This window comes from Aricia agestis, chromosome 4 (genome assembly GCF_905147365.1).
Source record: "Aricia agestis chromosome 4, ilAriAges1.1, whole genome shotgun sequence".
Lineage (NCBI taxonomy): Eukaryota > Metazoa > Arthropoda > Insecta > Lepidoptera > Lycaenidae > Aricia > Aricia agestis.
Genome location: NC_056409.1, coordinates 16,798,703 through 16,812,852, shown reverse-complemented (window position 1 = coordinate 16,812,852; position 14,150 = coordinate 16,798,703). Strand labels below are relative to the sequence as shown.

Here is a 14,150-nt window from a genome sequence, read left to right as displayed (position 1 = left end):
TTTACTGATAGAAAAGTAGTGGAAATAAAATCAAAATTATTAAAAAAAATAAAACTTTTTTTTTTTTAGGTACTTAAATTTTAAATAGTATATTTGTTATTGTTAAGTAAAGTCGACGCCTTTATAATTTGGCTGTAGCGATATCGATTTTTCAATGACTAAAGCTAAGAAATTCAAGTTCATTGTCAGTATTTAATCAATCAATCAAAAGCCACTTAATATTAAAATTTAATATTTTTTTAAGACTTTTCCGGTAGTGACATTAATAAGAGCGCCAATTTTTATAATTTCATAAAATCAAAATTTTTAATTTCTTGAAATAAAGCCTTTTTAGTTTTTATTTATTTATTATACGCCAATAATAATTGTCTACCAACATTTTCCGATTGCCATCTTAATTCCCATGGAAGTTAAACTACCGAAATATGCAAAATTGCCAAAATATGCACTATCGCCTAAAAAGTGACAATATAATATGCATTTGCATATGCAAGTATGCAAATGCATATAATCCGATGTCTAGTTATTATAAATCTAAAAATATCAATGACACAAAATGATTTTCAACTTTACTGATAGAAAAGTAGTGGAAATAAAATCAAAATTATTTAAAAAATAAAACTTTTAGGTACTTAAATTTTAAATATTTGTTATTGTTAAGTAAAGGCGACGCCTTGATAATTTGGCTGTAGCGATATCGATTTTTCAATGACTAAAGCTAAGAAATTAAAGTTCATTGTCAGTATTTATCATGTCTTTGTCTTTGATTTACCCATAGCATAACACGATTGGTCAACTTTTATCAATCAAATAGACCTGTGTAAAAAAAAAGGATTCCTATTTTTCCAACAGAGGAGAGTGATTTAAGCTTCCAAAAATGTACATGGATTGGTTCAAGCATACACTTTAATTTGCCCATAGCTTATATGAAATGTATTTATGGTTTTTAAATTACGCGACAAAACTATTTTGTCGCTTACGCCCTTTCCATTTTTTGCTGTTCCATTGCTTGTTTTCTGTGAGAGGCCGGGCCGGCCTTTCATAGAAAACTAGCAATCTAAAACATATCCAAAACGGTTTTTTACTTTAACGCGGCGTCACCTTAACACATAAGTAATAAAAAATATATTTGTACGTTAATCGTACCAGTTTAAAAATCTCCAATTTTCTTAATAAAATCTGTGAATAAAAAAATAATTTATTTAAAATGTGAACTAAGCCTTATGCTTTCCGCCTGTTGTGACTTGTCCGTTCCATTATATGTGACCATACGAAAAGTCACAAGTCGGAAGTCACGTAATATTACTTTCTTTTACTTTTAAAGTGTTTGTAAATAACCGATAATAGTTATCACAATTTCATTTTTTATACTAAATACTAAGCTAATTCTGCAACGTGTCAACAGTAAAAACAGTTGGAGAAAGTATAATAATGCTTACAAAATATGGTCACTTATCTGAACAAATAAACCGTTCCTGAAGAACCATCCAACCTGCGTCCGCGTCTTGTAGTAGATTTTTAACTACTAAATTCAAATTGAAGTTTCTCGATGTACAGTGAAATATAGTGCTATCATTTAGTGCCGAAAATATTTTTGTAGTATGTTTATAAAACTAAAAAAAACGGTCACTAAACCGAACATTCCGGTCGGGTTGTTTTTTCATGATTATAATTTTAATTAATTTGTAGTTAAATTATGTTAGATTTTTCAATAACAAGACATTCAATTGATACATTAAGTATTTAGGAATCTAACATATGTTTTTTAAGTAACTTACTTTAAGAAAAAAAATAGTTATTAAAGATTTTGTTACAACTTCTGGGAAGGGGACAGGTGAATTTAATAGGTTTCGATACTTAAAAACCCTTATAAATCTCATACTAAATAAAATTTTATACAAACGTGAATGTATTTTAATAAAAGAAAACTTATTTTTGCTCTTACATTAAAATTACAAAATGTTAGTATGTAATTTTTTACAAATAATCTGTAGCGAAGTCAAGGGACAAGGTAAAAACCAGGGGGACACATTTTTTTGAAAATGCCCAATAACAACAAAAATCCTAAGAATGCAATTTGATCGATTTTTGTAAAGAACAATTATTTCCTTTACAAAAATCGATCAAATTGTATTCTAAAATACTATTAATATTGCTAACAATAAAAATATCACTTTTGCACGAATGAACAATAAGTTATAAAGTCTAACAGTAACTAGCAAAAACTTAAAAATACCAAACTCTATTAGATTGTCATGCTAATGCAGATAATTATATCTGCATATATCTATTAAGATATATAAATAAGTAGTCCTAACTCTTCTTAACTTAAACTTAATTTTCCTCAACTTTCCGTGGCACCACCATCTGAATCATAGAGTCTATATAAATGTTTGGAACTCTCTTCATTTGAATCTGGCGAAACACTTTTGTTCAATAAATGATGTTTTGCAGTTCTTTTTCCGTTGCGACTTTTATTGCTTTTCTTTCTTGGAGACAGTCGTGCATAATCAATAGATTCGACGCCAGAGCGGGGTGCATAGAATCGTTCAAATAACATCGGCTGCTTCTGAACCCTACCGTACATTAGCTCCATCTCATGTAGAAACTCTTCGCGCCTCATTCTTTCCTCGTCTCTTCGAGTCTGCAAACGCATCGCAATTTCTGCCTCATGACTGAAAAAAAAAGTTGCCCATTAAAGACATCAGACCACAAGACTATAATCACAAAATGTCACATTTACTCAATAAGAGGTTTCAATATTCGCTTCGTAGTTTGTATCACATCGAACTTCATCGGAGAACATATTTTACTATGGTTACTAACTTGTTTTTGACGAGATGCCATGCAGGTTTCGAGCGCAGTAAGCGGTTTCGATGTTTAGCTTCGATACGCCGCAGTTGATCGTATAGTCGTTTATCAGCTTCCATTTCGAATTTCTTCTTAACAGCTTCTGCCCTCAAGAGAGCTGCTAGATTTGATCTACCTTCTTTCTCTCTCAAGTCCAAAGCCGAGTAAACTTTACCTCTATCTACTGTATCGAGATTATCCCTACTCTCACTAGTTTTAATATCCTGAGACATCTTTTTAGATATTTCCTTCATCTGGAAACATATTTAGTTTAAGTCTTAAAAATACTGTTTCTGTAAAATTAGGAAATTATATTTATGTATTCCGACTATCACGAAAAAGCAATACGTACCTTTTGGTTTGCTCTCGCTGCAGTGTTGAAATGAAACGGTTGGGGACTAGTAGTAATAAAGTCATCTTTCAATTGCTTAACCCTCTTCTTAAATTGTTTCGTGGGGCTCGTTGATCTGTATTTGTTGATGGTAGAGCCTGACAGTGCTGCGGGCGATGGGTCAGTTGGCAAGTCACTGTGGGCTGCTGGCGTAGAGATACGGCTTTGATCCCTCGTTGTCATCAAACCTGGGTAACTTGAATTCTTAAGCATTTCCTCAGCCCTGATACGTCTGTTCATAGATCTGAAAACAGCATGAATGTAATCAAACAATTATATGTTCTAGTCTACAACTTTTTTATAATAATTTATGACGAACAATGTAATTTATTTACCGAAAAAAGTTTTCTTCGTTCAGCCTATCGTAAAAGTAATTCGAAAAAAGATTTTTTGGTACCGGTCGCGCCTTGAACCGCTTTTTCTTCTTTGCTTTCGGAAGAGCATTTGCAGCTCGATCACAGATACCTTTACCACATTCTTCTCTCTTTGTAAAACTAAACGGTTTCATTTGTGCTCGTAATTCGGCCTCACTATTAATTTTAGTTATAGCTCGTCTGCAAGTAAAAATCATTCAATTGTGAAGTATTCCAAAATTTCAATATGTATTTACATCTTTTCTTCTTTTTAATAGGTTACAAAATACCTACCTCATAGCTTGGTCCTCTAAAATTTTATCGTATAAAGGGATCCGTGATTCTATAGGTACCGGCCTGGCTTTAAACTGCTTTCTTTCTCGTTTTTGGTTGAGCATATCTTCAGAAAATGATTTTTGAAGACCTCTTAACTCGTTTACTATTTTATTGTCTTCATCCCTTTGAACATAAACTTCTTGATTATTATTTTTACAGAGCTGCAAAGTTTGTGTCAAGAATAAATGGGAATTTTTATCGTCTGAAACTCAGTGAAAGTGCAAAGCAGATTTAGCTATACAGTAGCAAGAAGCCTATGATTACTATTTAAATATCTAATATATAAAATTAAGTTGGGTTTTCCTTCCTGACGCAGGACGCTATAATTCCAGAACGCACGAACCGATTTCCACGGTTTTGCATTAGTTGGAAAGGTCTCGGGCTCCGTGAGGTCTATAGAAAAAGAAAATCAGAAAAATCTTCAAGAGAAAAGCAGGGAAACAGGCTTAATCATTTTATGGCAAAACAACATTTGCCGGGACAGCTAGTGCTATACATAATATAATGCAGGAAAATAGTAATATTACTTAAGTGCGTTGTACATAACTATGAAATATTTGATAATTTGTCGACTAACAATAGTGCCTTGTTTGTCGTAACTATGTCGTACCGTACCTTCTGGTCATTTTAAAAGGCTTAGGTATAGTAATGTTCTCCCTGCTTTTAGGCGAAATAGAAGCCGATCTACGGTTCCTTAAAGGACTAGAAGGCATACTTTGAGTTCGAAATGTTTTATCATCGACATCGTAACTATCTTTTTCGAAAAACTTGTCGAATTTTTCATCAACTTCCTTCCTAAATTCCTTTTTATCATCATGCCATGTAATAGAACATGCGGAATGGTTACGTTTGGGCCTCTCAGTTTTAGATATACCTTTAACACTCAATATTTTATCTTCTATTTTGTCCTTTAGATCACTTTTAGGCTCTTTAATAATGCCAGTTTTCTTATTGCTAGGGACCTTATGCGGCTGGTTAACAACACAATATTTATTTTCTTTTGTTTCGCTGCTCATAGATTTTTTACGACTGCGTAGATTCCGATCCAAGTGTGATTTCCTTTCAGTTCTATCCTTAGATTTTTCGATAAGAAATCCACAATTATTATCGATGTCCGTTATAGTAAAATTAAACATAATTTTCTTTCTTTCTCTCAAAGTTTTTAATGTGCAATAAAACTCCTTTTCGGACAGATGGTTTATCTCGTTATAATCGGGAATACTCCGATAAAAATCTTTAAGTTTTTCAGCGTCCACATCTGTGTCGGACGCAGAGTAGGAGGTCGAAGAATCTAAAGAACACTGTGATTCAAGATAGAGGTTCTCGTTACGTTCATATGAAGTTTTGGGCATTTTACTCACAGGATCGACTGGAACTTTGAGTAATGAATTGCAAAAAACACTGGATTGGTGCATCACTTAAAAATTGCATTCTAAAAACTCCGCAGTAATTTTAGGCTCGATATTAACGTGTTTGCGGTGTTGTGGTTTGGTTGTCATGGAAATTAATACATGCAGTATTACAGCAGCATAACCATTTAGTGTACAAGTAAGTATACCTAAAGCTTAATATTATGTTAAGCATTCGCTTTTAATGTAACGTTTACAAAGTCGAGCATTACATCAGTGACCTTCGGACTGAGGGAGGAGCAGGAGAGCCGAGCATTACAAATTACAATGCGCACCTTCAACTACCTATGGAATGCTCAAAGTTGAATCTTTATTGTTACATTACACGTGAATGCTCGTCGGTCAGGGATGTATTTTCGTAATTTAATGCTAAAAACGAATTTAAGTATAATGTTACATTACAAGTGAATGCTCGCGGTGAGGGAACACCTTAATAGGCTACCATGAAATTTACGCCTGGTACAGTCTGCCTCGATGACAATCGTAATAAGAACAGTTCTAATAAATATGTATGTACTAACTTATAAAAGAAAACTTTACTTCATATTTTGATCTCTTTGGGCAACTGACGGGCGTCGCCAGGACTCAGGAGGTCCGTTGCGTCCCTACCACGTCCCTACCTTTTGATGACGACGCGAAATGTATCCAGGACGGTGCATGATTCAAAACGAACCTATTCACACTTTACACTCGTTTATCCCGGGCGCCCATTAACGGCCAGGCCGCGGCGGCCATCGAAAGTATGGTGTGGCCACAGGTCGCGTTGCGGCCAGGTGCGCGTCGTCTATGGCGGTTTCATATTACGAAGGTATCTATATTCTATCTCGATGGCCGCCGCGGCTTGGCCGCTAGTGCGCGCCCGGGCTTAGTGTTGTGCATTGCATCGTGTATGAGTTATGACCTTGGCGGGATGTACGTCAGGACTCAGGATAATGAATACTGGGCATAAATTGCATCAAATGCTAAGTACTCACATACGGTTTTGCTCGATAGTTTTACTCCGAATCGAAGGAAATGACATATTTGACATATTTAATTCCATCGAGCCGGCTCGAAGCGAGCGTTCGAGCTGTCAGTTTTACGGTCCACACGGTGGTTATTGCTCGATTTGGAGTAAAACTATAGAGCAAAACCGTATGTGAGTACTTAGCATAATAAATGCATTTTAACATAATATACAGTCTGTCAAGAAAGTGAAGAAATTAAAAAGTGGCAACATCGTAGTGTCATACCTTTCAAATCAATCCATTATCAATATAAGAAAAAAGGGACGACACTACGATGTTGCTATTACTTTTTAATTTCTTCACTTTCTTGACGGACTATACAATGTGTCCCAACAGACCAACACCGTTGTGTTTTTTTTTATCTTCATAGGATATTTACATGAAAAGTACTGGCCAGATTAGTATGAAAGCCCGAGATAAACTAAAATGGCTGCCATTTTACAACCGTGAGAGACAGAAAAATTTGAGAGCTAATTTGTCGATAAAATATGCCACACATCATGATAGGATCGGGCACCGGTGTCGGGACACATTGTATACACATTCATTCAATAAGGCATTTTTCTTTTTTTAAATTTGATTGTCAAACAGTTTCCATTTTAGTAACTAGATGGCGTATGGGTAGACAACTATCGGTAATACCAGAGGGAATACCATCAATAATTGCTACAAAACTGGGCAAAAGAATGTAAAACTTGATACATTTCAATTTGAAAAAGACGCAATAATATTCCAATGAATAGGATAATAAAGTTACAATAACGATGTTTTAGCTAAAACTCACGGAAGAAATAGCCCTATTTACCGATGTTCACACCAAATGTCACAGGAATTATATACAGGAATTATAATTATTATATATATTAAGTCTATGTGCGTGACACATTATAATTGACAATAGTAGGGAAGTTACCTAACAAAAATTAATCGATAATTTAAAAATATCGAATCACTTCGTAAAGGAATTGGAATCGAAATTATCGATTTCGTACTGACATTTCAGTGGTGCCGGCGATTTAAGATGGCCGCCCTTTTTTATCGATTTGATTTCGATTCAACAGAGTCAATCTCTATTGACATAAGTCCCGTTTCATGCATCTGATATTTTTCAAATGTTTTCGTAACAATAATTTTATACTCCTATTTCACAGTTAATATTTATAATTTTATATTAATAAGTTAGCATTTAGCAACTTTTAATTTTTATTCATTTACAATTACAGGAAACATTTGTTTTTTTAGATGGAATATAATTTATTACATTTTGATTTTTTTGCTTTCTGGTAAAAAAAACCCGTAGCAAGGAATATAAAAACTGTCACCCATATCATCTTAAAACGCACAAACTATAATGGCTAATATTTTACCAATAATGACTATCAAAAACCCAAATTATAACACAATTTGGGAAAAAATAATAAAAACCACACCTACAATAAAAAGTAGAAGAAGTTTGAAAGTGACATGCCCGCCAAAACTCTTTCAGTTGTCAGTTTTCAGTTTGACAAGTATTATATGAGTATTATCATGGCTGCGTTCCAGAAGACGTTAATTTTGACCAAAACGCTCAAAACGTCCCCTTCTGCCGTTCCCTTTGGCGACCGGGGTCGTTTTGATCGCGGCTATGACGTCACTCATGACGTCATCATTTTCGCTCAAAACGACCCTTGACGAAGATGGGTCAAAGTGGGCGTTCTAGTTTTTATTTTTTTATTTTAACGTAACTATATCGCGAAAGCCATGTTCGGAAAGTTTTCAGGAGAGAGTAGAGACAAAAAAACTTTATATTATTTCATTACAAATAATATTTTAATTGAAATACTTATATTAAATAACATTTAATCAAATATTTTGATTGGAAAAGAAATTGTTTTTAATGAAAGGTCAAATGATTTCTTATAAAATGTAATACTAATTTTCATATCTCCTGTACCTGTTGACTAACTCGTACTTGACTTTACGCGGTATTGTTATCTAACGTTTATATGTGACAATAGTCAATATAATATTATGTGGTTTTGTTATGTATTAATAAAAGTTTAATTACTATTTACTATATTAAATTCTGACGTGGGAGAGCCATGCTTCGGCACGAATGGGCCGGCTCGACCGGAGAGATACCACGTCCTCACAGAAAACCGGCGTGAAACAGCGCTTCCGCTGTGTTTCGCCTAGTAAGTGAGTTTACCGGTTGGCCCAATTCCCTACCCTTTTCCTTTCCCTACCCTCCCCTATTTCCTCCCGTACCCTCCCCTATTCCCTTCCCTACCCTCCCCTATTACCCCTTAGAAGGCCGGCAACGCACCTGCAGCTCTTCTGATGCTGCGAGTGTCCATGGGCGACGGAAGTTGCTTTCCATCAGGTGACCCGTTTGCTCGTTTGCCCCCTTATTTCATAAAAAAAAAATTAAAATACGATTACGTAACTAAAAAAATATAATAAGTACTAAAAACGAAACAAATATAATACTTACCTATTATGTATTATGTAATAAATGTAACTATAAACAATTATTACTTTTATTTACGACTTCAAGAAAAGGATCGTAATATCCAAGTTCGGTTCAATGTACCTATGTATAAAAAAAATTATAGTTCTTTTTTTAAACTTTTCTCAAAAAGCTCAAAACGATCCATAATCCGTTCCACTTGGGTTTGTATCACTGACGCTCACATGCTAGTGGAACGGGAAAAACTACGGTCTTGAGCGTGAGCGTTTCTAACATCATCTGGAACGCGGGGCATATTATACCTTCATGAGTATATTATTTTTCATGAGTATATTATATATTATTTTAGCGTGTTCCTATTTCCTAAACTGTCACCAGTATACTGGCCTAATCGCTTAGGCCAATGAATGCTAGAGTATGCTCTTCGTGAAATTTAAACTAGAGGGACGAAGCAAAAAAACATAGTAATATATGTAATATGGGAATGTATAAATACATACAGTTTTATGTTAATATTATGCTAACGAAAACTAGGTTTAAAATATTTTGATTTATGTCACACTTGACAGTACACTGATATTTTTTGGAAACACAACCCACATGTAGCATTGACTTTTATAAGTGGACTCGGCATAATGGTCTCTACCAAATCAAAATACTGTGGCCGGTGCGCCATTTTATGTTGGTTCCGGTTCTCCGAGGTACATAAACTGTCAAAGTGTGGTATTATAGGGATGTCGAAATTAAAAGAAAATATCGATATATCGATACATCGATATTTGAAAAAATATCAATATCGGTCTCGATATATCGCGAAAAAAATAGGCACTTGAAATGTTCACAAAATACTCAGTTGTATACATACTTTAATAATAATAATAATTGATGGTAAAATTAAAATAAACTGTAAACACTTCGTGCGCGAGTACAACTAGTATTTGTCCGATTTTTTGGTAATTTTTGCCCGATATCAATAATGGCAACTTAAGTAAAAAATGAGGCATTTTCATTTATATTTTTAATTTATTTTATTTTTACCCGACTGCCGGGAGGGTTATGTGTTTAGCGCGTATCTTGTATGTTTGTAATATTCTTTATTACCACAAATCTCCAGAGCCGCTAAACGGATTTTCACATTTTAGGTACCTATCATTAGATTTGTCTTAATGACCCAAGTGTTCTTAAATAGGTGACATTAAAAAAAAAACAAAATGGCAGATGTTTGACGCCATATTGTGAGGTAAAAAAAATAAAAATTCTACCAAGCATATCGAGTGGGGTATCAAAATAAAGGATTTTAAACACTGATTCTAAATATGTATATAACTTGCAGTTTTAATATTAAATTGAACGATAAATCTACACTAATATTGTAAAGAGGAAAGATTTGATTTTTTGTTTGTTTGGCTCCGAAACTACTGGACCGATTTGAAAAATTCTTTTACCATTGGAATTCCACATTATTTTTGCTCAACAAAGGCTGAATTTTATTTTGAAAAAAAAAAATAGGGTTTCGTAAGATGTTTGGGTTCTTCGGACGCAAGGTGTAAAAAATCAACCAGAAAAGTTACTTATTTTACGTACGCTGCCTAAACTATAAAAGATAGAACCATAAAATGTTCCAGTAATTATAGAACTTATAAATATCTACAAAAAAGTCCGCGACACACTATACGTATCTATGTCGAGTGAGGCACAATAACCAAAGAGAATATAATCACTACGTTTTACACAATAACCATTTTTTTAACAATCTAAACTAAATGGCGCGGGCGTAAGGGTTTCTCACCGATCTGAAATTATCTGCAGGTTGGCATCACTGACTACATATCAATGAATAAGGAAACAGATGGAGGCGACATAACTATCTGCAGGTTGGCATCACTGACTACATATCAATGAATAAGGAAACAGATGGAGGCGACATAACTACAAAAAAGTGTGGCCGGCGCCATATTGCCAAGAACTAAACATGGCGGTCTATAGTGATGGGACACTCGGTTGATATTTGTCGAGGACATCGATAAACTAACATGTTATAAGTGAGCGTCCTGTTATATTTTAAATTATATTGATATCAAAAATGATTTTTTTTATATTATATAAAAAAAATATCATTTTTGCCTATTTTGTCTCTATGTATGTACATAGAGACAAAATAGGCAAATATTTTTTTTTATATAGGAGCCTCCTTAATTTTAATAAAACTATTTAATTTATTTTAAGTTTATTAATTATTATTTAATAAACTGTACTAAAAAAGGCCGGTCAAATGTCGGCTGTCATTGTCATCGCTGCGCACATGTCAAGTGTCAACAATAGTCAAATGCACAAATCAGCTGTTGGTTGCGAATAAAAATATTAGAAAACCAAAATATTTTTTTGGTAATAAATAACAAAATAGTTGTACCTGATTTCTAATAGCAATTAGCATCTAAAAGTATACAGCACTATTTTTGCTAGTTACTGGTTTTCACCCATGTGATTGTAACAAAATCTGTTCACTTATTTTTCAACAGCAACCAAAATTGCGACCATGATACGCAATCTGAGTAAATACAACAATTTGGTTATAATAAGCATCAAAAATAACGCTAAGAGTATAGCGGCTGTAAGAAGATATAGCAACCAGAACTATGAACAGTCCAGAACAAAATACGATGTTGTTATTGCTGGCGGCGGAATGGTGGGATGTACCTTAGCTTGTGCTCTAGGTAAGAAATAATATGGTTTGATTACTACTATATGTTGCAACTCCATTGGACAAAAATCGGTTTTCGCGCGGGAATCATACATTTTACTTTTACTTATACTGTTACCAAATTTGACTCGTCGATCATGGAAAAACGAGACACAATAGAATTTCTAATGTGTCTCGGTCACCGGTGACCGTATGGGGCTTGATGAATTAATTTAAATTGGTTCAGTAGCTTAAAAGAAAAGGGACTTTGCACTTTTTTATTTTTTTTAAGTAAGGACAATTAACATTAATTTATTGTGAGTATTCTTATATTTTCTCCTAATATCAGGTAAAATGTCTCTGCTCTCAAACCTAAAAGTACTCTTGCTGGAGGGAAGTCCCGATAAGCCGTACCAGTTACCACCAGAGTACAGCAACCGGGTGGTAGCACTGAGCCAAAACACAAAAAGCTTAATGTCCTCATTGAGTGTATGGCAACATCTGGAGAAGATGAGAGTGAACCCCGTGAGGCACATGCAAGTGAGTTAAAAAATGATTTTACATAATGTGAAGTTCATAAAAGATTTTTAATTAAAAGTAGTATAAAAAGTATTAATTAGTAATTAAAAGTAAGTTCATAGAAGACTAGAAACAGTCAAATCAGAGCTGAAATAGCCATACAATTGAAACATTGTATCAATTTCATCTTATTATGTGTTCACTATTCCCTAACTTTAACCATACACTGTAACCAAAAATAAAGTTAAAAAAACTAAAACCAGACTACTAAAACACGCTCTAAAAAGTACGAAACAAGAAAACAGTTTATAGGGATATGGAAATGTTTAAAGGATAGCTGTGGTTGTATGTATGCCCTTTATTATATTAATATAATATAATGAATCTGTTTTGCTCTAGTAGGTGGCATACGACCATGGCTATCCTTTAAACATTTCCATATCCCTATAAACTGTTTTCTTGTTTCATACTTTTTAGAGTGTGTTTTAGTAGTCAGGTTTTAGTTTTTAAATTTTATTTTTATTTCAATTATTTTGGGGCTAAGATTAAACTCGATCTTAAACTATCCAACTCCTCAAATGATCGAGGATCATGAGGATGTTTTACAATTTATTTGGTTCTGATTCACTACCTTTTGCCCGCGACTTAGTCCGCGTTAGCATAGTATAATAATTTTAAAGGAGATGGATAATTTTTTTCCAAAATAAGTGTATGTTTAGTTTAGGGTACAGCCCCCCCAAGTTCCAGCTGAAGGCCAAGCCCTCCATATTATAGGTAATTAAATGACAGTCAAAAAGTGTATGTTTAGTTTAGGGTAGCAGCCCCCCCAAGTTCCGGCCGAGGGCTAAGCATGTGGAGGACATGGTAATTAATTAATGACACTCAAAAAGTGTATGTTTAGTTTAGGTTACAATCATTTCACTTTAATTAATAACTTTGTTCCTAAAAAAGGAGAATCAAAACTCAACAAAAACGACGCGATTACACCTCCAGGAGGGGGGGGGGGTTTGGGGGGGACGCGACAACATTTCCAGGTGGGGGAGGTTTGGTACAGGCCAGAGGCGAAGCCCCCCACACCATTTTGATATAAGCAACATTTACCTCCGACCCCCCCCCTCTCCTACTCCCCCCCCCCCCCCCTCGATCCACCCTCCTATTCCCATCCCCCCCTCCGATCCCGATTTTATTATAATATGTATTTGTGTAGATATTGTATTGAAGTGATTTATTAATTATTGCAATTATCAGGTGATTGCTCGTAAACCCGTGAGAAATTGCTAATAATGTTTACATATTTGAAATGTGCTAATAAAGCTCTTTCTTTTGATACCCCACACGATATTGTCAGGAAAAATATTTTTTTTTGTTCATTACTTTCAGTCCCCTAGATGGTGCTACAGTCAATTTAACGTGATGTCATGTAGCCTGTAACCAGCGGACAGTCAAGAGGCTTCTAACGACACCTCATTTGTCCAAATGCGTTTAGTAGTTTTAAAGTTACGAGGGAACAGAAGAACATCCATACCCACATACATACATACATACATACATACATACATACATATACATACAGGCCAAAATCATAACCCTCCTTTTTGCTTCGCCGTAGTCGGGTAAAAATACAAATAAAATGGTTAGCATTACCTATGTCATTAAGGAAGCTGATAAGCAAAAACTTACAATCCCATTTTAAAATTATTGACTCCTGTAGACCATTAGATTTAAAAATACTTAGAATTTTAACTTGTTCTCTGTATTATATATTTTGTAGTAATGACATATTTATTGCTTGTTTTAGGTGTGGGATGCCTGTTCCGATGCACTGATATCTTTCAGTAGTGCAGATATTATGAATGACGATGTAGCATACATTGTTGAAAATGATGTCCTTCTGCACGCAGTCAACACCGAACTAAAGTCCAATTCAGTTCAAAATGTTGACATAGTTTATGGAGCTAAGATAGTAGGATATGAATTGCCAAAAACCACTTCGGGGAATGAGGAATGTCTAGTCAAAATGGATGATGGAAAAAGCTACACCTGTAATTTGCTGGTAAGTTCCTTTCTCATTACTAAAAAAATTAATTTATAGGGCCCTCTCAGGTTAAAAATATAACTATTCTGATCAGTTGGAAAACGGTAAACAAATTATAAAT

General features: G+C 34.4%; 2 protein-coding genes across 3 annotated transcripts in view; one reads left to right on the top strand and one right to left on the bottom strand.

The window, feature by feature from the left end:
• Positions 1–2,297: 2,297 nt before the first annotated feature.
• Positions 2,298–5,368, bottom strand: LOC121726509 (protein FAM161A). Its single transcript, XM_042113896.1, has 6 exons — positions 4,546–5,368; positions 3,889–4,053; positions 3,577–3,795; positions 3,203–3,485; positions 2,827–3,104; positions 2,298–2,675 (listed from the first exon to the last, which is right to left on the bottom strand). Exons 1-6 carry the CDS (start codon positions 5,343–5,345, stop codon positions 2,345–2,347), a joined length of 2,076 nt encoding a protein of 691 aa, XP_041969830.1. The 5' UTR covers positions 5,346–5,368; the 3' UTR covers positions 2,298–2,344.
• A 5,761-nt stretch (positions 5,369–11,129) lies between these two features.
• The window catches only part of LOC121725875 (ubiquinone biosynthesis monooxygenase COQ6, mitochondrial), a 31,041-nt gene continuing 28,020 nt past the window's right edge, over positions 11,130–14,150 (top strand). The window contains exons 1-4 of one of the 2 annotated variants that reach the window (XM_042113025.1): positions 11,130–11,180; positions 11,315–11,509; positions 11,825–12,015; positions 13,793–14,047. In XM_042113025.1, the coding sequence (XP_041968959.1) occupies positions 11,332–11,509; positions 11,825–12,015; positions 13,793–14,047 (624 nt within the window). In that variant the 5' untranslated portion in view covers positions 11,130–11,180; positions 11,315–11,331. Of the gene's footprint in view, positions 11,510–11,824; positions 12,016–13,792; positions 14,048–14,150 lie in introns of both variants that reach the window. The other variant, XM_042113024.1, reaches the window with a different exon arrangement.